The sequence below is a fragment of the Siniperca chuatsi genome, linkage group LG3, assembly GCF_020085105.1.
Source record: "Siniperca chuatsi isolate FFG_IHB_CAS linkage group LG3, ASM2008510v1, whole genome shotgun sequence".
NCBI lineage: Eukaryota > Metazoa > Chordata > Actinopteri > Centrarchiformes > Sinipercidae > Siniperca > Siniperca chuatsi.
In genome coordinates, this window is record NC_058044.1 from 27,736,271 (window position 1) to 27,760,709 (window position 24,439).

General features: G+C 42.3%; 2 protein-coding genes across 6 annotated transcripts; one reads left to right on the forward strand and one right to left on the reverse strand.

The window, feature by feature from the left end:
• Positions 1-101: 101 nt before the first annotated feature.
• slc43a3a (solute carrier family 43 member 3a) lies at positions 102-12,345 on the forward strand. Of its 2 annotated transcripts, XM_044191237.1 has the most exons (13): positions 102-249; positions 3,088-3,455; positions 4,941-5,070; positions 6,102-6,148; positions 7,598-7,674; positions 7,824-7,916; positions 8,440-8,579; positions 8,680-8,828; positions 9,105-9,248; positions 9,434-9,541; positions 9,656-9,842; positions 11,392-11,515; positions 11,709-12,345. In XM_044191237.1, exons 2-13 carry the CDS (start codon positions 3,266-3,268, stop codon positions 11,856-11,858), a joined length of 1,539 nt encoding a protein of 512 aa, XP_044047172.1. In that variant the 5' UTR covers positions 102-249; positions 3,088-3,265; the 3' UTR covers positions 11,859-12,345. The 2 variants fall into 2 exon arrangements, with proteins under 2 accessions (XP_044047172.1, XP_044047173.1); XM_044191238.1 differs by lacking the exons at positions 102-249; positions 3,088-3,455 and adding an exon at positions 261-322.
• Positions 12,241-24,404, reverse strand: LOC122873905. 4 transcript variants are annotated; one of them, XM_044191225.1, is made up of 8 exons: positions 19,524-21,207; positions 19,345-19,442; positions 18,509-18,840; positions 18,257-18,321; positions 17,930-18,087; positions 17,213-17,728; positions 14,780-16,260; positions 12,241-13,740 (listed from the first exon to the last, which is right to left on the reverse strand). In XM_044191225.1, exons 1-8 carry the CDS (start codon positions 20,630-20,632, stop codon positions 13,063-13,065), a joined length of 4,437 nt encoding a protein of 1,478 aa, XP_044047160.1. In that variant the 5' UTR covers positions 20,633-21,207; the 3' UTR covers positions 12,241-13,062. The 4 variants fall into 4 exon arrangements, with proteins under 4 accessions (XP_044047160.1, XP_044047163.1, XP_044047164.1 ...); XM_044191228.1 differs by lacking the exons at positions 19,345-19,442; positions 19,524-21,207 and adding an exon at positions 24,300-24,404; XM_044191229.1 differs by lacking the exons at positions 19,345-19,442; positions 19,524-21,207 and adding an exon at positions 22,082-23,054.
• Positions 24,405-24,439: the final 35 nt, after the last annotated feature.

Below are 24,439 nucleotides of genomic sequence, written 5' to 3' on the forward strand. Positions count from 1 at the left end.
TCCTATAATTCACAATCAAACTGTTAATGAGAATTACTGTGTGTGTATATAATGAACCCATATGTTACTGTGCTCTCCCGCCCTGTGTCCACCTGTTTACAGCTGACTCCCCGACAGACAGATTGAGAGAGTGAGGCGCAGCTCTGCACATTAGAGAGCCAAATTGCGGCTCAGTGCAAGGTGCATCCCTGTCCTGCAGAGTCCCTGCGCATGAGGACTGTAATGTTTGGATCACCTGGAAATTACGAGGTAAGCAGCATTTCAGATGTCAGTGGTACAGCAGGCGTTTGCGGAGCGATGCGTGTTTTGTCGCAAAACCGAGGTGAGCAGATTCAACGTCTCCGCACAGAGAAATAGACCATTCTAAGGGGTTTATAGCCTACTCATATTCACTATATCAATTGTCCACTCGTGTTGTGTGTCGTTAATTAACCGTGTGACACGTTACACGGGTCTAATTTCTTGCGGTTTTGTGTCCACGTTGTGCCATGTGTCAGTACGCATAGAGATTAAGTGAACTAATCTGGATTACAGTCAGCAGCGCCTCATGCAGACCGGGGTTTGCTTGGCACACTTCTCACTCGCTGCCGTATTTCTCTGGCATCGTTTATGTTAGAACCGTTTCTAACCGGCAGCAAATCAAAGGTTAAGGTCTCAGCTCTAAACACCTCTGTGGTAATGTACACAAATGCGTTTGTGCCAACCCGTTATGGTTCTGGTTGGTTGGCATAATGTTAAAATGCTATAGTTACAAGAAATGAAGCAACCAATAGAAAAAAATCTAATCAATAAATGTGATCAAAATCGCTAAACTAGTGTGCGCATGTGTAGATATAAGAAAATATGAAGCAAACACACACTATTAATAATATATTTCTTGCTACATAGTTAATACATAGTTGATACAAGGATGTGTGCGCGCGCGTGCGTGCGCGTGCGTGATAGCTAAAGTTAGCAAATGGTAGCGATGAGGGTTGCCCACTTCCTGAAATGGAAATAAGGAACGCCGCCGGGGGGGTGGGGTTAGTTGAACTTGAACTCCAGGACACACTAACTAGGAGGCCTCCAAACCCAGTGAACTGTACAACACCACACATTCAAATGGAAATCAGACAGCTACCAAAAGGCATTTCAAAATCCAAAATCCAATATTCAGCTGCTTTATTTCTTTCTAAAATGTTTCCCCATAACAACGATGGTGTTAATTTAGCTGTGGACAAAATTAACACATTTTTTTGATAAATTGGCAGCGTTATCTAATTTGAAAACCTCTAATCAAAAACCACAACAAATAATCAATTCCAAATATCTGCGTAGTAAAGTTATCAAACGAAAAACATAGAGACCCAAATAACCAAAATATACACCTTCATTACTATGACGCCTTAAAACAATACAAACGCACACTAAGAGCAAAGAAAGAACAACACACCAAGAAGCAGCTCACTGAAACAGAAGATCTTGAAGAGTCAAACCAGTTCTGGAACCCTCTAAACAAAACACAACAAGATCAATTGGCAATACAAAACGGCAGCATTTGGATTCGTTATTTGACTGAATTATACAGCAATATTACAAAGAACACACAAAATACACACCAAGTGGAAAACTTTAGAATTAGTAATTAAAGACAACCAAAACCCTCTAGATGCTTCAAAAACAGAAGGGCTGATGGAAAGCATCAATTCCCTGAACGCTAGAAAGGCCCGTGGAGTCGACAGCATCTTAAAGGAAATGATCGAATATTCTGACCATAAATTCAAATTGGCTATACTCCAACTTTTTAATATAATTCTAGCAGTTGACACTTTTCCTGACATATAGAATAAAGGTTTAATAACACCAATTTATAAAAATGTAGATAAATATAACCCAAATAATTACAGTGGAATCTGTGTAAACAGTAACCCTTTGGCGATATTATGAATAAAAAAACGTATCACTTTTACCACTGGCCAAATGTTTTGAATAAATGCCAAATTAGATTCTTACCAAAGTTTGCACAACAGACCACATCTCTACCCTCCACACCCAAACTGAGCAAGAATTAGACAAAAAGAAAGGAAAGGCCTATGCATGTTTTATTGATTTCAAGAAGGCCTTCGATTCCATCTGGCATGAGGGCCTTTTCTATAGACTACGTAACAGTGGCATTAGGGGGGAAAACATGTTATGTAATTAAATCCATGTACACAAATAGTAAACGTACAGTTAAAACAGGAGACAAACAAACAGCTGTCATTTCCCAGGGTCATGTGGTGAGGCAGGGGTGCAATCTTAGTCCAGTCCTCTTCAATTCATACATGAATGACTTTGCATGTCATTTAGATCAATCCACTGCGCCTGGCCTCACCTGAATGACACAGAAATGAAGGGAAGTAGATGACTTGGTGTTGCTGTCACCAACAAAAGGAGGTCTACAGCAGCAAGTCAGGAAAAACACACACAATTTCTATTTGGACACCACTAAATTACAACATACAAAAAACTACACATACCTTGGCCTCAGCCTGCAGAGGAGAGACTACTTAAACCTGAGCAGAAATGACATTTTTAGGGTGGACTTTCCCTTTAATTGTGCATCTTGGAAATGACCAGCATGAGCAGAGTCAGTGAAGTTTCTCTTAATGGACTGAGTGAGCACTGATGGATCAAATGTCAATTTGCATCCAAAGTCACATAGTGCGGCACCCCACAGTGTGTAAACTGGACACTGTACTCTTCAACAGAGCAGCAGAGGACAAAGTAACTCTGCTTATCACATAGTCTCTGAAAATGATCCTGAACATGATATTTATTTATTATTATTTACTATAAAACTGTACTTTTATGGAACCACACTGAGTACAATATTTAGCGCTTGTCGTTCTTTAAATATTGTTAAAAAAACCAACAGCTTTGGGGTGTAATTTGGTTGACATGTGTTTAATCCATTGAAGCTGCTTCACTAATGCTGCTCAGTCCTGGATCATCTGTTGTGTAGGCGTGGAACAATATGCTGCATTATATTGTACTGTTTGGGCTGTAACTGAAAGATGAACAACTCTCTCTCCCTTACACCTGTTTTGTTTTTGTTCTGTATGTTAGAAACGTTAATCCGGCAGAGACCTTTACTGCCCTGCTCTTGCTGGAGGGAATTCGAAAGAACTGCTTAAAGAGGAATTAGAGGAACAGAAAACCAAAGAAAAAAAGAGACAACTTTCTCTGAGGACTAAACTCATACCGGAAGTAAACCTGTTAGCGACCCGGAGAAGGGTAGTGAAGCATGCAGGGGTACGAGGTTGGTACCAGGCTGCACCACAGGCTGACTCTGGCCTCTGGGATGCTGGAGTGTCTGTGCTTTGCCGGTGTTGTGTTTGGTTTCGCCTCTCTGGTGTTTGTGCTGAAGGAGGATGGCTACTTCAGTGAGCTGTGTGTCAGTGCCCCAGGTAACAACAGCAACCTGACCAGTACAGGTGAGCAACTAGAGTTCAGGTCTGAGAGGTGATCTGAAGCAAAAAATGTACAAATACTATCAATTAAAGCTGCATGAATAGATTTTTGGCCGCTTGGGGGCAGAAGAACTCCAAAACACAATGACAACCCCTGACATACTATAACTTATATATAGCTCGTTAACTTATAACTCATTATGGCTAGTGTTAGCAAATCATTTCCACATACACATCCAGCAGACACAGAGCAACATTATCATCCCATTGGAGTTAAGTTTCTGGCCACCTGAGGAATTCCCAGTAGCGTCATGCCCATTCAAGCTGATTTTTGAAATCTGGATTTGTTTATTTTATCCATCCATCTTGGTCCCGTCCGCTTGGTCCCGTTAGGGGTCGCGGGTGACTGGAGCCTATCCCAGTGACTTTGGGCCTTAGGCAGGGTACACCCTGGACAGTGGCCAACTCGTCGCAGGGCTAACACAGACACAGACAAGGACAGACAACCATTCACTCTCACATTCATTCAATACGGGCAATTTAGAGTTATCAATTAACCTACACATGCATGTCTTTGGACGGTGGGAGGAAGCCGGAGAACCCGGAGAGAACCCACGGTAACACGGGGAGGACATGCAGACTCCACCCAGAGAGATTGTGTGATGTTGGTCTGGTCCGGGAATCGATCCCACGAACCCACGATCTCCTTATTGGGAGGCAGGAGCTTTAGCCGCTCTGCCACCGTGCACCCCTGTTTATTTTATATTATATTATATTATATTTTATTTTAATACAATTTTTTATAATATGTAGTGATGATCGTTTTATATTATGAGTCAAACGTATTCTTCTAAATATGTCATAGATCATACCTCAAAAAGTTAAAACACCCCTTTTCCCTGTGGTATTGGATTTTTCTGAAAGTTGCATGTAGCCACACACACAGCACTCTGCTTCGCATCAGTGCTGGAGGAGATGTAGGCTAGCTTAACTGTGTGTTGCTGAAGTGGTTAGTAGAGCATCAATCCCTTTTTCAAATGTGTGAAAATGAAATGCAATTAGAGAGAGTTAGGGATTCCTTTTGGTGTAACACTTAGGAGGAGCTTTTGGCAGAAATGGAATATAATCTTTATAAGTATGTTTTCATTAGTGTATAATCACCTGAAAATAAGAATCGTTGTGTTTGCGCTAGCTTAGAATGAGCTGTTTTTATCTACAGAGGGAGCAGGTCCCCTTCCACGGAGGTCACCATGTTGCACCATGTTTCTACAGTAGCCCAGAACGGACAAACCAATCACTGGCTCTAGATAGAGCTGTTTTTTGCGAATATCGCAGCCAATGTAGTTTCTCCTACACGCTTTGAACGGGAGAGTGATGCGAGCGCCTCCGATAATTTTGGCTTGCATGACGCCTCTGCTAATTCTAATATTTAGCAGACACATTTTGGCGTCCACCACCAGTTGGTTCAATATCCCATAATGTCCTGAGCTTTCTCTCTGTTTCTTACAGACTGTAGTAGACAGGATGAGCAGTTCTCTCTGATCTTCACCATTGCCTCGTTCCTCAACAACTTCCTGAGTCTAGTCAATGGCTACCTGTTTGATCGATTTGGCACCATGGTGACCAGGCTGCTGGGAATGTGAGTTCATCTTATTTTTCTCTCTCCGACCGCAAAACAAAAAGGAAATACCCCATCAGCATCGTTTTTGTAATGTCCTGGACATATTGTTTGTCCAGGTTATAGTTGACTGACAAACTTTGACAAACAGCTTTTCATTCATATTTCCCTTGTGTGTACTTTAAGAGACAACAGTCAGAAGTCAGATAGCATAATGAAACAAAAGCTTAAGAAGTTTAGTTGACAAAACAAGTGGCCAACAGTTTGAAATAAATTCATTCAATGCATGATACCCATATGGGATCCATGAGCTCAAATTCCTATTTCAGTTTACAGTTCAGTTATTGCTACAGTTTACGATTAGCATAAAGTGAATGTCTAACAGAGGCCGCAAAATTATGAGCAGAGCCTACCTCATTTGACCATTGTATTTGCAGTGTCAGACTCATCACTTTATAATATTTACAACTATGAATCCTTTTCAAGACAAGCTGAAGACGACCTGGCGAGCCTAGTTCAGTCACGGGATGGATAGATCCACTGTTTGTCAGAAACTGAACCCTTTGACCCCAGACTTTCTGTCCATAAATGGTACATTTCACTATGTGCCTGCAGATGTGTCACAAATCTACTTGCGTTATACATTGACAATTTAAGTTACTTATTTATTGCTCATGGTCCACGTGAATGCATATATTTAGATCACATGACACACGTTATCAAGAGCCCACCCATGAAAAACATTTTGACAGAGAATGTGTTTTAAAAAATTAAAACCCACCTCCTTATTTATTAAATCAGTTGAAGTTGAATCAAATCTTCAGCTCTTCAAATGCATCATAGTTATTTCATCTGATGCCAGTCAGATGAAATTAAGATTTGTCCACCAAAATATAATAAATATGAATTCATAGTGTACTTTACCATTGCATCTTTTACGTGTGAAGTGTGAAAATACCTCTCAGCTTTCAAGTGTGTGTGTATGCTTTGGTGGATAAATGACAGAAACACGGATGTAGCTGCTCTAAATGTAGTCATATTTCTCTCTCCAGATCTTTGTACACTACTGGAACCGTTCTTGTGGCTTTCTCCAGTGCAGGTAGGTGCGCACTCACAAGCAGATCACAACATGCATCAAATAAGTGACCACTTCAAGCAGTTCACTAAATTTTCTCAGCATCTAAAGCAATGTTAGAGTTATTAGTCAATATAAATAATGTAGTTTAATGGATTAATCTTTCAGCTCTGTCATCATGCCTGTTTCCACATGTTTCTTCTTGTCATAATCCTTTCACAGTGGGAAATGTGTAGTATTCCTGTCACATTCTAAGCATGTAACATTGTGCTAAGGAAAAAACACGCAGTTATTACTATAAAACCAGAGGCGGCTGGCCAATAGAGGGCGCTAGGGCGCCACCCTCCTTGAGCCACAAACTTATAAACTTATATAACTTATAATAATGATAATAATAATAATAATAATAATAATAATAATAATAATAATATTGTCAATATGTGTGTGTTTGAAATATGGAATGCACCCAGTAATATGTGTAAAATATGATAGAAAATGGACTATAACGTAACAAAGCGAGCTGTTGGACTGCATGCTGTCACTGCTAAAGGATTACATTCTGGAGGAAGTAAAGAGCGCTGATTCTCGCCATTCAAGCAACAAGACCACTGACATTTCCACCCACTGCCAGCTGGTGCTTGTGCTAAGCTACATGGACGCCAGCAGTAACATTTCGAGTTCATTACCAACACTGTTTCTGTAGGGCCGAGCACCAGACTCCCACATGGACAATGAATAACCAGGTATCCAGCAGATGTAGTCAGACTCTGACTGGTAGTGTACATTTGTTCATGTTCAGCCCCAGTGTGTGTTTTTGAGCATAGTTGACATTTTAAAACAAATCCCAAATGATTCCATTTCAACTGATATTTACAAGATTGTTTATGTTATTTGGGTCATTTCCTTCTGTTAACTATTTTGTATTGGTTATCAGGGATCCTATAATTTTTTTTTTTTTTAATTTGCCTGTGTGGGTGACCAAAATAAGATGTCCTGATATGTTTGCAGTTCAATATTTAACAATTATTTTATTCCAACATAAAATAAAGCAGTAACGCCTTGACAAAGTAGGAATTCCTTTTTGATACATTCACTTTTTTGCATAAAATCTTACTGGGATGTTTGTTGAAATTGATTGGATGTGGCACAGCACTACCTGGAACATTTCCACCAGCCGCCACTGCTAGAAACCCGGGTGATTACGACACATAATACGAAATTCATTCCTAAATCATATCAAACCCATATTTAATTCTTAATTGTCTCTTAAAAATATTTTCATCTAGCTGTCTGAACCAATGACATCACTGCCACACGAGTGTTTAAACACCCAACTTGTCTGCTGTTCTGGCTTCTCTGTGACTCTGGAATCTAGCACTAACCAAGTGAAGGGGTTAGGTATAAGTTTAAAATCATGTCATAAGTACATAATCAAGGGAATCATTTCTTAACTTGTCTTCCACCGTCACGTAGCATTTTCAGAGCTGCTTTTTCCTGCCCTGTCCTGCATCGCCGTGGGAGGAATTCTGCTCCTCCTAACTAACATGCAGGTGAATTCTTATTCTGTATCAATATCTTAGCATAGAAACATAATGTATGTCCAAAATAAATTATATTTCACAACACCTTTGAACTCTCCAATAACCCATAACTATATAAATGTTGTATCACTGAATTGTGTCCCTGTGGTGTTGGAAAGGTGGGCAACCTGTTCGCTGCTCATCGCTCCACCATCATCACTCTCTACAATGGTGCCTTTGACTCCTCTGCTGCTGTGTTTCTCATCATCAAGGTAAAGGAGTGGAGCCATGTCAGTGGAGCCATTATAATGATATGTTCTGGCAGCATCTGTAATCATTTACTAGATGGGTAGTCGTCAAAAAACAATATCAGGCACTATTCTGGGCATTCACATTGCAGGATGGTAGGTTGCACTTGGTCATTGATCATTCTCACTAGAGTCAGACAGCTTGCTTCAAAGTGGCTGACACAAAATGGTGGACAACATGGTGAACAGTGAATGAGTTCACGCATAGCTACAGACAATGCAAATCCAATTTTTGTTGCCAGGTCTATGAAGTGCAGTAGTTTTTCTCCACAGCAAAAAAACCCAGGTATTTTTACATCAAATCCAGTTTAGCTTGTGGTTTGAAATGCAATTGAAATACACCATTTGAGGTCATGGTGCTCTGTGCTTCTTTGACGTACATGTGTATTTTTATATGAGCAGAAAGCAACATGTACATCAACTTCTACAAAATTGCTGCTATTCTTTTTCTTGAATTTTACCCAAGAGTTTTCCCTCTGCTTTCCAGGTACTGTATGAACAGGGAATCTCTCTCCACTCCTCCTTCCTTGTTTTGTCCTTCTGCAGCATCATACACCTGTTGAGGACCTTCCTGCTGATGCCCAGAACCCACATCCCCTACCCTCTGCCACAATACTACACCTACGGGTGCGAACATTAGCTTGTCTTTGAGCAGCTACTGTAGTAGGTCATGTAGATCATCTTCACGGATGAGACATGACAGACATTCACTTCTCCCGATGTACAGATTGAATTGCAGAAAGGCCAACCCTTATAATGTGGAGCAGTTGGAGAGGATGAGGGATGGAGCGATGACCGTTTCAGAGGAGTCCAGTGGGAGGGACAACGTGCCACCAGCACCTGAGGACGGGATAGAGGCCCAAGACTCAGGAAAAGGTACTTATCCTCATTGTTGCCATCACCTCCATATTCACATTATCAGGTGTGGATGACATGATTGAGCAATAAAACTGCACACAAATCATTACATATTTAAATTTGGACTTTTAAAAATACTAAAAAAAAAAAAAAACAGAACACAATTTGTTAAAAAATATCACAAGTAGATATTAGTAAATGTATTCAACTTTAAAGCACTTTTCAGCGCGTGGACTTGATTTCATTTTTCGATAAAGTTCATGTCAGATTTCATGTGAATCTCCACGTGTTTAGTGGCGAGTTTCCGAAGCTGCGTGCTGTCCTGGTTCTTCCTGTGGCACCTGTTGTGGTTGTCCGTTATGCAGCTGAGGCACTACCTCTTCATTGGCACGCTCAACCCCATGCTCAACCGGCTGGCCAACAATGACTCCAACCTGGGTAACTCATTATAAAAGTCACTGAGCCTCTTCGTCACACATATTAACGGACTGTGATTTAAAGCTTTCTCCTTGTTCTCTCACTGACCTTTCCATCCCCTCTTCTCATTATCGCCATCCAACCGCAACTCTTGTATTTTTATTTTTTTCTTTGCTTCTGTTTCCTTCCCACCATATCTCCCTCAGTGAGTCAGTACACCAATGCTTTTGCCATGACCCAGCTGTGTGGAGTACTGTGTGCTCCCTGGAACGGACTCATCATGGACAGACACAAGGGAAAGCCTCTGGCTCCTGGTAAATCAATAACTGGTGTTATAACTGTGTGTGTGTGTGTGTGTGTGTGTGTGTGTGTGTGTTTGCAACAGAGCAACTTTACTCATTCCTTCTTAACCATTTTTCCTCTTGTAGGAGAAACAGAGCAGGAGGCGGACCTGCGCTCCTCCTGCCTGTCTCTGTTCCTAACCTCCCTGCAGTGCCTCCTGTTCTCTGTGTGCGCCTCCTTTCCTTTGCTCCCGCTGCAGTACCTCACCTTTGGTCTACAGGTCCTCAATCGCTCCTTCCTCTACGGGGGAAATGCAGCGTTCATTAGCATTGCGTGAGTAGCTATCACACACACACACACACGGGATGGACAAAATAAAAGAAACGCCTCACAACACGACGAAAGAAAAGTTAAAACTGACAGATGTGACTCGATGGTCATTTCTGAGTTTGCTGAGTTGTTAAACAAATATACAGTTTAGTGTCTTTCAGTCAGTCGACTTATGAACAGTGTTTCTCTTTGATAATGCAGTTGTCCTATGTTTGGCATACAGTGTCACCGTGATGTTCTGAACATTCCATCATTTTTCAGTGTTTGGGACTGTTGCAGTTCTGGCAGCGACTATCTTTGCACCTCGTTAAGGTGTGCTGTTGCTTGAAAACTCACTTATACTGTAAAATTGCAATTTTTACACCACTTTCACACCAAATAAGCAAGAGTGCAGATTTGGTGCAAGGTAGGATGAAGACCAGTCGTAAAGGATTACCCATCCTACAAATCAGCTAAGATGCTACCTACTATTGGAATGTAAACAATCACAATTTGTCTGATTTTCTAACCTGGCATCCCTATCCTCTATGAAGACCGAAGAGTTGAGGTGAATAACTCAGGGAATTCAAAGGTGCACTAAATTAACTTGTCTGTCTTTCATTACAGTGAAATTGGCAATGTCATAAATGCTGGAATGTCGTTGGACATGCGATACATACCCTTAATGAATACTGATAGTGGTTTAAATACATGTGTAACTGACAGGTGCGGCAGGCCACTGTAATTGTGACTTAAAGGAGCACTCCACCAGTTTTACACATAAAAATCAGTTTACTTGTTACAAGGAGTACTTCTCAGCCTGTGACAACAGCTGTATAATGTTTTATGTGCCTCTGGAGTGAGCTCTCTACTGTCTGAAAAAATAATATTTTGGATTGGGCTTGAAACTTTTTAGAAACAGCCTGAGTTACAAACTTAGGATCTGGAGTTTAAAATATGTGGGCAGTCACCAGACAGGGTCGGTCTACAGAAAGACGCTACTGAGTTCCATTATGGGAATTGTTGGATCCAGGGTTTTTGGAGCTTGACCCATACTCGGAACTAAAACTCAGGATATCTCGGCCTCTACTGCTTAGATTTTGACCATTCTTTTTTTAATCTGTCTCTCACAAGCATTGCATTTTATGAAAGCACTTTATGAAAGTGCAATGATAAATTGCTGGAGTACCCCTTTAAAGTAGTTGCTGCCTGAATTGCAGATTCATCAGTAGCAAGCACTGCAAAATTACGTAATGTGGTAAAGGGAAAGTGTCAAAAACTGACAATAGATACCAAACAGAGAAAAAAATGCATCGGCAAAGAGTATCAGTGGTCAGACGTTGACGGTCACAAGCACTGACTGAAGGACACTTAATAGAATATGAGCTTAAAAACACTTTCAACTACAGCCTCAATTAAATTAACCTCTGACGGTCTCAAAAAAACAAACCAATTTTAAGTGACTGGAGGGCTACTTACTACTGATCAGACTTTATAATGAGCAGGTTTAGCGTGCCAGATGGACACCAAGTCACAGACATACCTGTGGAAATGACATGTCTCTCTCTCTTAGTTTTCCTGCCTGTCACTTCGGGAAGCTGTACGGCTTGGCAATGTCTGTGTCCGCTGTTGTCTCGCTGCTGCAGTACCCCTGCTTCACCCTGGTCAAAGGACCTCTGGGTGGAGACCCCTTTTTCGTAAGTGCTAAAGAACCACTGGGTGACTATCACATCCTTGTGGAGGACACATTTAGGTAGAGGGCACGTGAATACATTTTGAGGAACGCTGACAATCTTAGTTTGTGCCAGTGTAACAGTCAGTGTATTCACTGACAAGGGTAGTGTGATGCCGTAACTGACTTCAGACTAATGTTGTTTTGATCTGTTACAGGTGGACATTGCTCTGACTCTCCTCACTCTGCTGGTGTTTATCCATCCTGTCTACGTCTTCATCCACTGCAGAAAAGTAGCCCGCCACAGAGACGACAACGCCCACACTGAGGTCGCTAATGGCTCCAAAATGGCTGAAGCCAAGTTATAGTTATTAGGATAATCATACAAGTGTTTTAGTCTCTGTCAACTTCTAGACTTAATTTTTCAGGTTGTCAAATGATTTTCTTGTATATTTTGTTTTTTTTATTTAACCGATATCATTTTAAATGTTATGTTTGTGAGAACAGATATGTCTTTTAAATGTTTTGTACATTCCAAAACGTGTTAATAGTTAAATAAAAAATATTAAGAGCTGTTTTTAAATGTGAATGTGTTTGACTGGGCTAAATTTCATTTCTGAGCTTTAATGTGTTGTAAAGTATATATGTCCACATGTATTTATATTAACCACAGGACACAATGTACAGTACAAATTTTACTGTACAGTGTATATACACAGTATGTTTCATGATTATATTAATATGACCAGGTTAAATAATATATTTTATTCTAAAAAAGTGACAGGTATATTTACATTTACACTAAGACATACAAAACATTAAACGCAAAGAGTTCAAGGACATCACAGTCTAAGACAATACAGATATTGTGCTAATAAGCTTCATCCATTGTGTTAACAGTGTACAATGCAGTGCTGAAAAAGTGAATCATTATGTAAAATGTTTTTAAAAAAAGTCATTTTAGGTTTCACGCAACACTTTCATGATCACTTTAACTATAACAGGAATACCTACCAATACTATACTATATAACTGTATCCAAAAGAGGTAAGGCACTAGGTGCTACAAGGTACAGCCAGCAAAGTTAAATGTAGATCAGAACTATAAACAGTACAAAACTGATTTTCTTTGTCTTTCTTCTCTATAATCTCCAGGAAATAAAAATGAAAATATCACACCACTGTTACTTTTAGGGGGGATAAATGCATCTTTAAAGTAAAAATTTAAACCTTAAATTTGCTGCACAAATAAGGGTGAATAAAGATTTCAGTCAATGAAACTTTACATGGTTGAAAGATCCTCCAATCAAATATAAAGCCAAACCTTCAATCCCAAAAAATGATTCTTCCTAATATGCACTTATTTTACACTTTAATATGACCTCAGTGTGTACTGCATCCAACCTCAGCACCCTGTTTGTGTTCTAGATGGGGATATTGTGCGGTTTTCTTCAACAGGCTAATTTTGTGTCAGGGCTTTGGTTTAAATTTAGATGAGGGTACGTGTTACACATGTAGCCGAGGGGGTTAAATTAAAGAGCTTGTGAAAAAGCAATGAATGCTGTTTGTGTGTTTATGGGACCTTTTCCATCCCACTGTTCTTGTCGTCATTCCTAACTGCTGTTTGCCCACTCTCAGTGGCGGGCATGTGGTTGTGGTGCAGAAACAAGATTGAGTCCAAACTTTCTGGTGGAATGTTGGCTCTCTTCCTGTACGTAGCTCCCGCTCCTTCCTGCACAAAGTCCTGTGCAGCGTTACCTGCCACTGCCGGAGCAGCCAGGTAGGCCCGTGCCACTGTGGCTAACAGCGGAAACTGCACAGCCTTCGTCCTCCACCACTGCAGGGGCTCCACTCCCAGCGAAGCTCCCTTGTCGGCTCTGAAGACAGACATCTCCATGTCTATAGACTCCTCCACGGAGCTCTGCCTGGTCCTGGGTGCAGAGCAGAACAGGTCTCCCAGGAGGAACTCCATACCAGAGAGCCCGCCCTGAGAGCCTGGATCTGCCAGCTCGCTCTCATCAGCCTCCCCTGCATCGCTCTCTTCATCTTCGTCTTCGATCTCTCTGAAGTTGATTGGGCGGGATTCTTTGAGGCGCTTGCTCCTCCGCAGAAAGTCACTCTCTGACTCTGGTGACCCAGGTGAGGGGCTTCTCTTGCTCTGGCTTTGCTTCTTACCTTGGCCTTTCCTCCTGTCCTCCTTCACAATCCTGACAGCCTCTTTCTTTAGCCAATCAAAAATGGCCGTCTGCTCCTTGAAAATAATCACAACAAAAAGATTTTATTTGTGTTCCAGAGTATCTTTTGCTTCACACATTATTATAACTATGATTGGGGAAGAGACAAGTTACATAGAAGAATTTTTCAAGAAGATCAGATCAAGAAGGCAGCCTCAAAAGTTAATGTAATGTAGTCTTCCTGGCCAATGATGTTCAAGCACATTAGCACCAGAAATGGAAATAATAAGCAGGAAACAGAAATCTCTCAGTACATATGAATCATTAATATGTATTCCAAAACAAATTTAATATCTCAAAAGAAGCTGACAGATATTTAGTAAAAAAAAGAAGGCAGCAAGCCTATAAAGCACTGGCTTTAATAAAATGTTCAGTATCAGTGGTATGTGCTGTTCATAGGGTGGGATATCAAACCTCAATGTTCTGGTACTGACTGAAATATTGATTGAATATTGAATATCGAGTTTGAAAACTGTCAAGTACTGAGAGTTGGCATCAAAAATGCCTGTTCACATTCATAGTCTAGCTTACAGTACTTATTCTTTGATCAGATAGTTCCAGATTTTAATCATGTTTTTAAAATCGTATTCGCACTAGTATCGGAATATTTCAAACAATAAGCTACCCACTAATCATGACCATTCTCTTAAAGTAAGCTACAATTGTTAGCATGTTTGGCTAACTAGTTTACTAACTACAGGTTAATTGAGTTTTCCCATTCAGGGAGCACATCAATAACTAACTACATTGGTTTGTGCAGTTACTGGTTACATTGAAAAAAAAAAAACACAAGCCTTGTTCATGATTAGCACATGCACTGAGTAGTACTTCCTCATTGTGTGGAGCTGGTCCTGGACGCTATCGGAGGAGTTTAGGGTAACGTTAGTGGCTCTGTCCTACTCTTTGTTGGATCTGGGGAAGTTTACACTCCACCAACCCCAGCCTAAATTACCAGAAAATGCTAGAACAGAAAGTTTGACAGGCATAGCAACAGTAACTAAAGGGGACAGGGTTTAGCAAACAGTCAATTCCCTGCATTTTAACTTTACAACTCACCTTCTCCTCCATGAACCCCAGCCCATGGAACTGGGGGTCGAGGGAACATGCCACACACAGAACCCTGTTGACAACGGGGTTGTCGTAACAGCTCGCCAAGTTCCGCCTCATCATCCTCTTCACTTCCTTCAGGATGGATGAGGAATCTCCCGGCCTCGACATGAGGTGGCGGGAGAGCAGGCCGGTGAGAATGGGTTTGATGAGGGACAGACGGGGGAATGCCTCCTTGGCGAGGGTTCGACACGCCACGTCCAGAGGTTTGAGGACCAAACACAGCTCCTCTAGAACCTTCCATTCAGATCGCAAAGTGGGAACGCTAGTTGAGGATGTGTTGGAGGTGGAGTTTGCATGGCAGCTGCCAGATGAACTGGATTCTGAAGAAGTGTCTTCTTTGGACAAGCCCTCACCTTTAATCTCTTTCATCATATCATAGAAAAGGCTTTTATGTTTGATGAACGTGCTCAGTAGAGGGTACAGCTTATTCCATGTTGGCCGGCTGTGAGCCCATGACTTCAGCTCAGCCTGTTCTTGTTTCGTCAGGGTCTGCAACAGACTCTGGGTGTGGTTCTGATAAGAGCCTTTGTTTTGAGCAGGTGGCAGGAAGAGGGTTGAGAGAATGCCCTGGAATTGGCTGAGGGTCTTGGAGATGACGGAGTGTGACATCACTTCCTCAATGCAGCCCTGCACAGCGCTAAAGAAACATGGCACAGATGGCAGTCCTTCACTAGAATGGCCGTGCTCTGTGCCATGTGGTTCCTCGGGTGACACAGAGTCGTCCCTCTCAAGAAATGTTGTTGAGTTCGGGTGAGGGACGCTTCCTGCAGCCTCTCCACCTTTCTCGCTCTTAATTGGCCCCAGCCTCATCTTGTTCCTTCCCTCCCCTCCCAGCAAGACTAGATTAGGCTGGGAGATTCCCCACTCCTGGGCCATCGCTTTCACTTGAGCCTCCACTGCTCGAAGGCTGTAGTCTTTCGCCCCACTCTCTGTCAGTCTTTGGGTTGCCAGAGCCAGGTTCTGAAAACTAAAATTACAGTCTATGTAATGTGCCCAGAGGGTGAGGTACCTCTCAGTGTTGCCCTGCCAGTTGTGGAACCAAATATCCACACTTAAAGTGACAAAATGAGGAACTTCCCTGCGATGGCTCGGAGGTCGCCCACGTCTCCTGGTCTCAAACTCAATGGGAGCGGTGTAGTCAGATACCTCCTCGTTTTCTCCGCTTCCCATTTTCCTCCTCAGCAGCTGAGCCAAGCTCGTCTTGCCTTTGGTGTGGTGTTCTTTCAAAAGGTTCTCGAGTTGACAAGGTGAAGGCAGATCCTTGTAGGAGGGCAGGAGAGTGTGGATCAGCTGTTTGAAGCCTCCCCCTTCAACCAGAGCCGGGGGCTGGAGATCCATGATGAGAAAGTTGGCAATGGCATCGGTCACATGAGCAGATGATACCAGGGGGAGTGTACTGACCATCAATGGCTGCGAGCGCTGTTGACCTTTTGTGAAAAAGAACAAATCTCCAATCGGCAAATAAGCTTCAATAGTTTGACAACACATTTTTACAAAGCCTGTTTAAGCTGTAGATCAATTTTGAACCACTTTTGAAAGAGCTATCTGACTCACATTTTGACTCACATCTCGGGTCTTATTTTTAGCCATGCTAGCGGCGTGGCACTCTCTACAGCAGCGTTGGTCGGTCAGTTCGTTGGTTCACCACTTTGGTCCAAACTGAAATATCTCAACAACTATTGAATGGCCAATACTTCCAAAACTAATGACACTCCCATCAGCCTCAGGTGTACTTTCTGTGTAGTGCAAATTAGTAAACGTAATCATGCTAACACACTAAAATAAGACAGGTAAACATTATACCTGCTAAACATCAGCATTTTAGCATTGTCATTGTGAGCATGTTGCCATGATAGCATGAGCATTTAGCTCGCACTGCAGTGCCGAAGTACAGCCTCACAGCTAGCTAGCATGGCTGTAGACTCTTAAAAGAAATCCGTCTGGACAAAACACACGAGCAGTCAGACCATTAGACAAGTTGTAAACTCCAGGGTTCACTAAACTTATTTAGAACAGAAGACGAAGATGAAAAATAAAAATGATTACCCAAACTGCACTTTGTAAGCATACATCACAGTTTACAGGCCATCTTCCTGGTTTAACTTTATACTACTCGACATAGTTGTTTGTGTGCAGTTTTCCAGAGTAATGCAGGATTATTAGTAACATTTTGGTGCTTTTGGTGGCGCTCACTTTTAGTTTTACCTCCAAATAAAGTGGTTTATATAATTTGGCAAAACTCTTGGTTCGTTTACAACCTGTCTGACTGCTCATTTATTGGTCTGTCAAGTTATAATAAACCAGAACTTTCCTTTAACATTGTAACTTTGATACTCTGTCATTTATTGTGCAAAACAGGCAGTCGACAGTAATAGTTACCTATTGTCAGAAGACTCCGATCCTTGTTACTGTCACGTGGTCTGATGTGGTGCTTGTTGGTCAGATGGTTTTGGAGATCCACTGCTCCTCCCCCACAGGCCACATGTTCCCCACACAGCTTACACACCACAGTGCTCCGGTCCAGAGGCCGACCGGTTGGGTCCGGCTCAAACCCAAAAAAGTACCACGGGCTGTTCTGTGTGGCATTTGGGTTACTCAGCAGTTTCTCAGTTCCAGGCATAAAATCGTACTTTTCCAACGGATGAGAGCTAGGGGATGGGAAGGAGATCAGGGAGGAGGAGGGGAAGGCAGAGCCAGAAATCATGCCTGAGTCACTAGCTGCATCCAGGTTTGACATTGTCGTCACATCACTGATGACAAGCATGGGACTCTGTGACTGGCTGTGGTCTGACCAAAGGGAAGAGCTGCTGGGCTCTGGGAGGGTGACCAATTGGATGTCCTGCAGGAGGCGCATAACTGTCTCCTTGTCTCCAACTTCACATTTCACACTGTCACCTGTATCTCCCCAACAAAAACAAAAACATAGGATGTTGGCCAAAAAGCAAGCTATATTTTCAGTATAACACCTTCAGAATAATAGTTCCAATTAAATTTAAGTCTACTTTCAGTTGAAAATGAATGTGGAAGTGAAAAACTAATAGGGATCTGCTAGGCTGCGTCTGCCACGTCATTCCATGCGTCAGTGAGTGAACTCACCCATCCCGAGGCCCAGCAAGGTGGCATAATCCTTGCCGATCCAGACCCTGAGCTCGGCTCCCTCTGTGATGGGCTGGGAAACCCTGTAGTAGATGTGACGGTAAAACTGGAAGACGACCAGGTTGTGTTCCTCCTCACTGCTGGTATATGTTACATACCTGAAACATACAGCAAACACATACAGTACGTAACTGTGACCAGCAAAGTAAGAGCCAATCTCTGTCAAACAAATGCTGTGATCGTAAATAAATAAAACTACGAGTGACTGAATGTCAGACTGCATTATGACAGAAACAAAGCAGAAGGGAGAAAGTAAGACCTGCCCACCTCATCCAGTTAGATTTGTTTTCATCAGAAGCATCGATGTAGACAAAAGCAGCCTCATCTCTGATCTGGAGATGGGAGCAATGCGTATGTCAACTATTTTTATACCCAATTCTGTTTTGGATTCCTGCTCTCAACACAAGTCAGAAATTACATCATGGATTTTAAATGTTATTGTAGCGCAAAACAGCACCATTTTTGCCATAACTTGATTTTAAACGGCCTCTTTAGGTCTACTCAAACCTGTCTACTTACAGCCCAGGTGTATCTGAGGTTGGTCGGCATCTGTCCTCTGCACACTTCTCCTACAAATGGCCCAAACATGACGCCCTGCTGAAGGTGACACTTGGCGTACACTTTCATCTCTCCCATCTGCTCCTCGCCGGAAGATCCAGGACCAGACTTCCCAGACCCAACGTCCCCGCACAGGCACAGGCAGGAAGGCAGGGACAACACCGCCCGGGAGGGGCCGCCATGGAGCCACGGCTCTCCAGGCGGCAGCACAGCATCTGGGACATAGTTCTGGTTTGAAGCAGTCTGGAGAAACGGAACATCCTCGAAGAATTCATCGTGGTTTAAATCTAAACCTGGAGAGGCAAAAAAAAAAAAAAAAAAAACAGAAATATTTAGTCAAATATGGAATTAAGGTGAGATATTGTCATTGACTAGAGGAGGAAGCACGTTTACGGTTTTTTTTGTTTTGGGTGACAAAACAGAGATGACGTGATTAAGCAACTCAGTAAATAGAGACAAAACCTTTTGAGGATATTACTGAATTAGAATGTGATTGTTACTCTACAACATTAGACATATTACATTATAGTAAATACACAACAATTTACACATTTATTTATAGCAAAGACAGAAGCTTTGAGTTTGTTTTGATTCGTTTTATTTTGTTCCCCCACCAAGAAAAATGTATTTTTCTTCAGCGTCTTCACGTTCGTTCGTTCTGACATTCTGTAGACATTTTTCTGAACATTTCACTCAGACTGTAATTACTAAGATAATGACTCCATTGCAGCAGTGGTGCAGAATGTGTGTGCTTGAGTGAACTTCTGTTAGGGGTGCCCACTTGTCTGGTGGCAGACCTGCTGGGCCAGCTGAACCGCTCTCTGGCAAGAGCTCGCTCCGCTGCTTACGGCTCCCCAGGGACGGCGTCTGGTGACTTTGGAGGGAGCTTTCAGACCTGTTGTAAAAATTATATTTAAGTCATTTCAGCAGGTGTAATGGGATAAATTAAGATGGCAAGAGGTGAATATCGTCCTACCTGTGTGCGCTGACAGGAATCATTTCTCTCCCCTCCAGTCCTGCGTCATACAGTTGGTGAAAGGGTGTGCTTCTGACGCAGTGATTGGTATAGATGACTGATGTGCCGGCTTCTTTACACATGCGGGCCAGCATTGAGCCCAGATAATTGACTCCTAGTGGGACGTGGCTGTACCACATTTCATCCGTTAGCTCCTTCTTAGGCTGTAAGTAAAGGGCGGTTGCGTTGGATGGGAGCTTGCTGAGGTACTTCAAGAGAGAAGTAATGGGACAGAATTCACTGCCTGGCTTCTCGAACATAGAGCATCGGTCCTTCTCAATATGAATTTTTGTCTCATCACCAAAGGATAAAGTGCAGTATCTCAGTCCCCTCTCGTCTTTTCTGATCACAAATGAATCTGGCTTTAGATTCCTGTTAGCCTGCTTCCCTCTGCGGCCGAAATGTACCTGTATATCGAACCAGACTTTGTTCAGAAGTCCCCTTGGAGTGCTGGTGTCCATCGCACGCGAGTGTCTGAGGATGCGGATATCATCAGGAGACAGTGCCTGATGGTGTGATGTTATGTCTCGACCGGACTTCCTAATTCTCTTCAGCACTCCCAAGAATACCTTGTTGGCTGAGGTGAACTCAGCATCTCTCATTAAGCACACAGGGCGGCTGACAGGAGGCTCTTTGAAGTAACGGTTAAGTCCAGCTCTCAGTGCAATGTAACTAGCGATCCCATACAGCTCACCTTTGCTGTTTCGTACTGATCCATAAAAGTGTCTCAGTAGCCCGTTCAGCTCAGTCTTCTCCGCTGTAGTCAGGTCCACCTGGAGCCCCTGGGACTCCAACCAGCCAATGAAGCAATTCACAGCCCATGTCGTCTGCTTCTTTGTAACCGTACTTATTTCAGTCCTGCTGTCTTCAAGTTCATCCAGTTCCAAGTCTGATACCAGTGCATGTCTACAAATGTCAGTGGTATTTACTTCACACTCTACCTCATCCTGTGACTCAGCCTCTTCTTTCAGAATGAGCTCATCTTTAGTTGTCATCTCAGGTTCAAACAAATCCACATTTTCACGAGAACCCCTCAGGTCTGCATTCATAATGTTAGCTGCTAGCTCCATCAGCTGTGCTTTGTCATAAATGGAAAATGAAGCGAGCACAGGGTTTTGGCCATGTAAACAAAGCGGAGGGATACCGGTCAAGTAGTCAGGTTCCGGTGCTATACGGCGATTATACCACAGTCGTTATCAGCTTGTATTGAAGAGACGGGGTCAGTCGGTTTACAAAGGGGTTTTAAAAGGCTAAAGATGGCGGCTCTGACGGGCCAATCACTGCAGCATCCGCAAAACTGTCGTTAGGTACGACATATCATACCAGCGGGCCAATAGCAACATATCCCACACCAAACGATATTTTAAATAACAAAATATCCCCTTGTGTCTCCGTCAGCTCTTTATAATGGACTGCGTAAAAGACTGTTTAGGTGATACCATGGCAACAGGGACTGCCGTAAAACAGACTTCTAGCGCTTGGGTCGTATTCTCTCTGCGCATGCGTGCAAACATATTTAGGTTTTTTTGTAATTGCAGTTACATAGCTGAAATGAACACTCACTCTACGTTGTATAATGCCCCTAAATGTGACATGAAAATGACATTACGTATGAAAGAACTTGACATAAGATAACCCCGTTTAAAGAAACACACACCGTTTTACTCACTGACCTGCTGGCAGGTGTTACTCAAACGACGCTTGAGTGTAACCAACATTCTTGATTATATCCACTCTCTGAATGTGTCTGATACAGTCACAGTGCATGGTCGGAATTAAACGTTGCATTCAGAGACGTGACACACTAAAAACACTCACATCAGTCTATGTTACAACATTAAAACAACGTAAACCATATCACGTGGTCTGTGCTCTAAAGTGTGTTATAAATTAGCAACGAGTGTGTATACAGGCTACACAGCATCAGGGTCAGGGACTATTTTGTGTCACCTTTAACTGCTCCCCATTGCAATGCAACTTTATAAAACCCACAATAGTGCCCCACTGCAGCTGCATTTTGTCAGTTTCAAGGGAGTGGATGAATGCAGTTGTGGCAAAGGTGGCCAATGCAATAGGACTCAAATTTGATTTTAGATTCACAATTACTGTTAAGTGAAAGCGCTGAATTTGGTGGTGAATCACCTTGAGCCTCAAACAAAGCTCCAGAAGTCGTGGAAGAAGTGGTCTCGAAAAAATCTGCACGATGTCGACGTCTCAGATGACTTCTTAAATTCGTGGTATTTCCACCTTTTGCAAGCACTATTTTTCGACATAAACGACAGACGGCCTCGCCAGAGTTCAAAGGTTGTCCCTTTTCATCTGCTTTCAAGCCGAAATACAACCACACGATAGACTTGCTTCTTGGTTTACTGATAAGATCCATGTTTGTGTTCCTTTTCTGCAGGCTGCAGCACAGCTGGAAGAGTTAGGGTGGATAGAAAGGACACCCAATTCCTCTTCTTTTGATTTTATTGGCAGTTGGCAAACAGCTTTCGGGTGCATTACCGCCACCTACTGACCTGGAGTGTGGACCATCCATGGTGTGGACTAATGATCTTCTTCTTCTTCTTCTTCTTCTTCTTCTTCTTCTTCTTCTTCTTCTTCTTCTTCTTCTTCTTCTTCTTTCTTCTTCTTCTTTCCGTTTCATGGTGGGTGGCAACCGGCAACCAGCATTAAGGTGCATTACCGCCACCTACTATGTTGGAGTGTGGACCAGAATTATATATGCCCTTAACCAGACAAACAAACATAAACAAAAAAAAAATATTATAATAATAATATTTCACTGAACTCTAAATTCTTTTGATCAGCCCAGTTTCTTTGAAATAGCTGTGAGCTGGTAGCCACATAAATGTTATCAAAATATTCATATTTGTAAATCTGCACAGTTCCATATATCTCATTGACTGTATCCTGCCTACTGTGAGATGCAAACCTGTACAAAGAATAACCTTTTTAATTTGTAACTCTTCTATCGACTGTAATGTTGCTGCAATTGCCATCATCTCGACTGCATGTACGGATACATGACCTCATGTTCTTCTTTCAGCATAAACTTGTAAGGCTGCTATACTAAAAGCAAAAGCTGTGCTCCCTGTGTTAACCTAACCTATCTTTAACCCAGACTGCACTGAGGGAGACAGCCAGGGTGGTGTTACTGGCACCGCTGCTGTAGGGATACTCTACCCTCTCACTAAAACAATGCTATTACAATAGAAACATTTTCCATCTTCGTATTCGATTTTGTGACATGCGTCAGTACTAATGCTGTAACAAAAAGTCCAAACACTTTTCTAAAAAAAAAAAACCCCACATAAGATAGGACAGCCATTGACTTGGTGGTGCACCTTCTACCTGCTCTGTTTCTATGCTTTCTACACGTCTTTATTTGTGGACCAACGTCAACACACTGCGACGAGTCAGAGTTGCCAGGTTCTGTTGTTAACAAACTTCAAGTCCAAAATATATCAAATGTCTGAAAGGTTTTCTGTCGCAAAAATGATTCCCCAAAGGCCCCAGACTCACTGTGTGGCAATTAGTTTTTGGACATTTAATTAATTGCACACTTGTTCGGGAATATGGACCACTATTTATATGAACTGTAACAATAAGGACCTCAAGGTGGCTCCTGCATTTTCACCTAATCTTGAGGCAGTCTTGTACAGGGGCCCTGTGTCAAAATTTAGCTCTTTATTGTTTTAGTTAACATTGTCCTTGTATGCTGCATATTTCAAAATAAATATACGTTTAATCAAATTGCCACAAACTAGCTGGCACACAGCAAACCTGGGGCACATGTAGCTGTATTTTAAAATATTTGTATTGTTTCTGGGAGTCTGGGCAAAACATAACAAATTGCCATGTGTAGTCTGCTTTGCACACTGTGCCTGAAGGGTACTTAAACACAACACCGCAACAAATAGAGTGTGAGGAACCAGGGGGCCAATCACTGTATAAAACAGGGGCCAATAGGAACCCAAAGCTGAATTTGAATTTGCACAGGAACCCCCTAGCAGGTGAATCTGGCCCTGTGTGGAGATTTCTGTCAGGTTAAGTGCCTATCAAAACAGACATCCAGAGGTATGAATGTGCTTTAAAAAGGGCAGCTAAGGAGGGAATGAGTACATTTTTAAAGCAAAATGGTAGACCTTTTTGATAGACATTTCCCAACTAGAGAGAAGTAAAAAAATGTCAGAATACTGGTCCATCTTTCTCCCAATTTAAACTTCTCATTGAGCTCTTACAAAAAAAAAAAATAATAATAATAATACATTACACCAGCTAACTCTTTATGTGACAGCAGAGCCCCACATCTCATACCCGCGCTACTCATTTCAACCGATTTCACTTGTAACGTCAAACTAATCTGGCAACACCTCTGGCTGTTGTAGCCCCCTTACTGCCACCCACAGTTTGGCGTTAGCTGTCATACCGTGTGAGTCTGACTTGTGTTGTCAGCTCGTACACACATCTTGGGAAGCTGAAGTTTTTGTCTGCTCGGGTGTTGCTACATATTTCAGGTAAGCACTAAACCCGCTGATGATTAGCCTCCAAAATTTTGTTATATCGCTGTATTTTTCAGGACAGAAGTCGCGACAGTCTCTCTCGTTTCACACGTTCTTTCATGCTTCAATTACGAAGGTCACCCGACTTCTCTGTTTATCTAAACTTAGGTTTAGCTTAGTTTCTTGTGGTTAGTTACAACCTTAGTGACAGCAATTGCTTGGTTTCACTTACTGACGATTAGCTTATGGTTAGCCACTGCTAACAACATTGTGGCCTCGCTGACTTGCCGTAGCAAGCTGTCTTCTTCCTGGTGGGGCAGTTGTTGCCATGGCGACCCCACTCACAAGTTATCGGAGGTAGAAACTAACTCA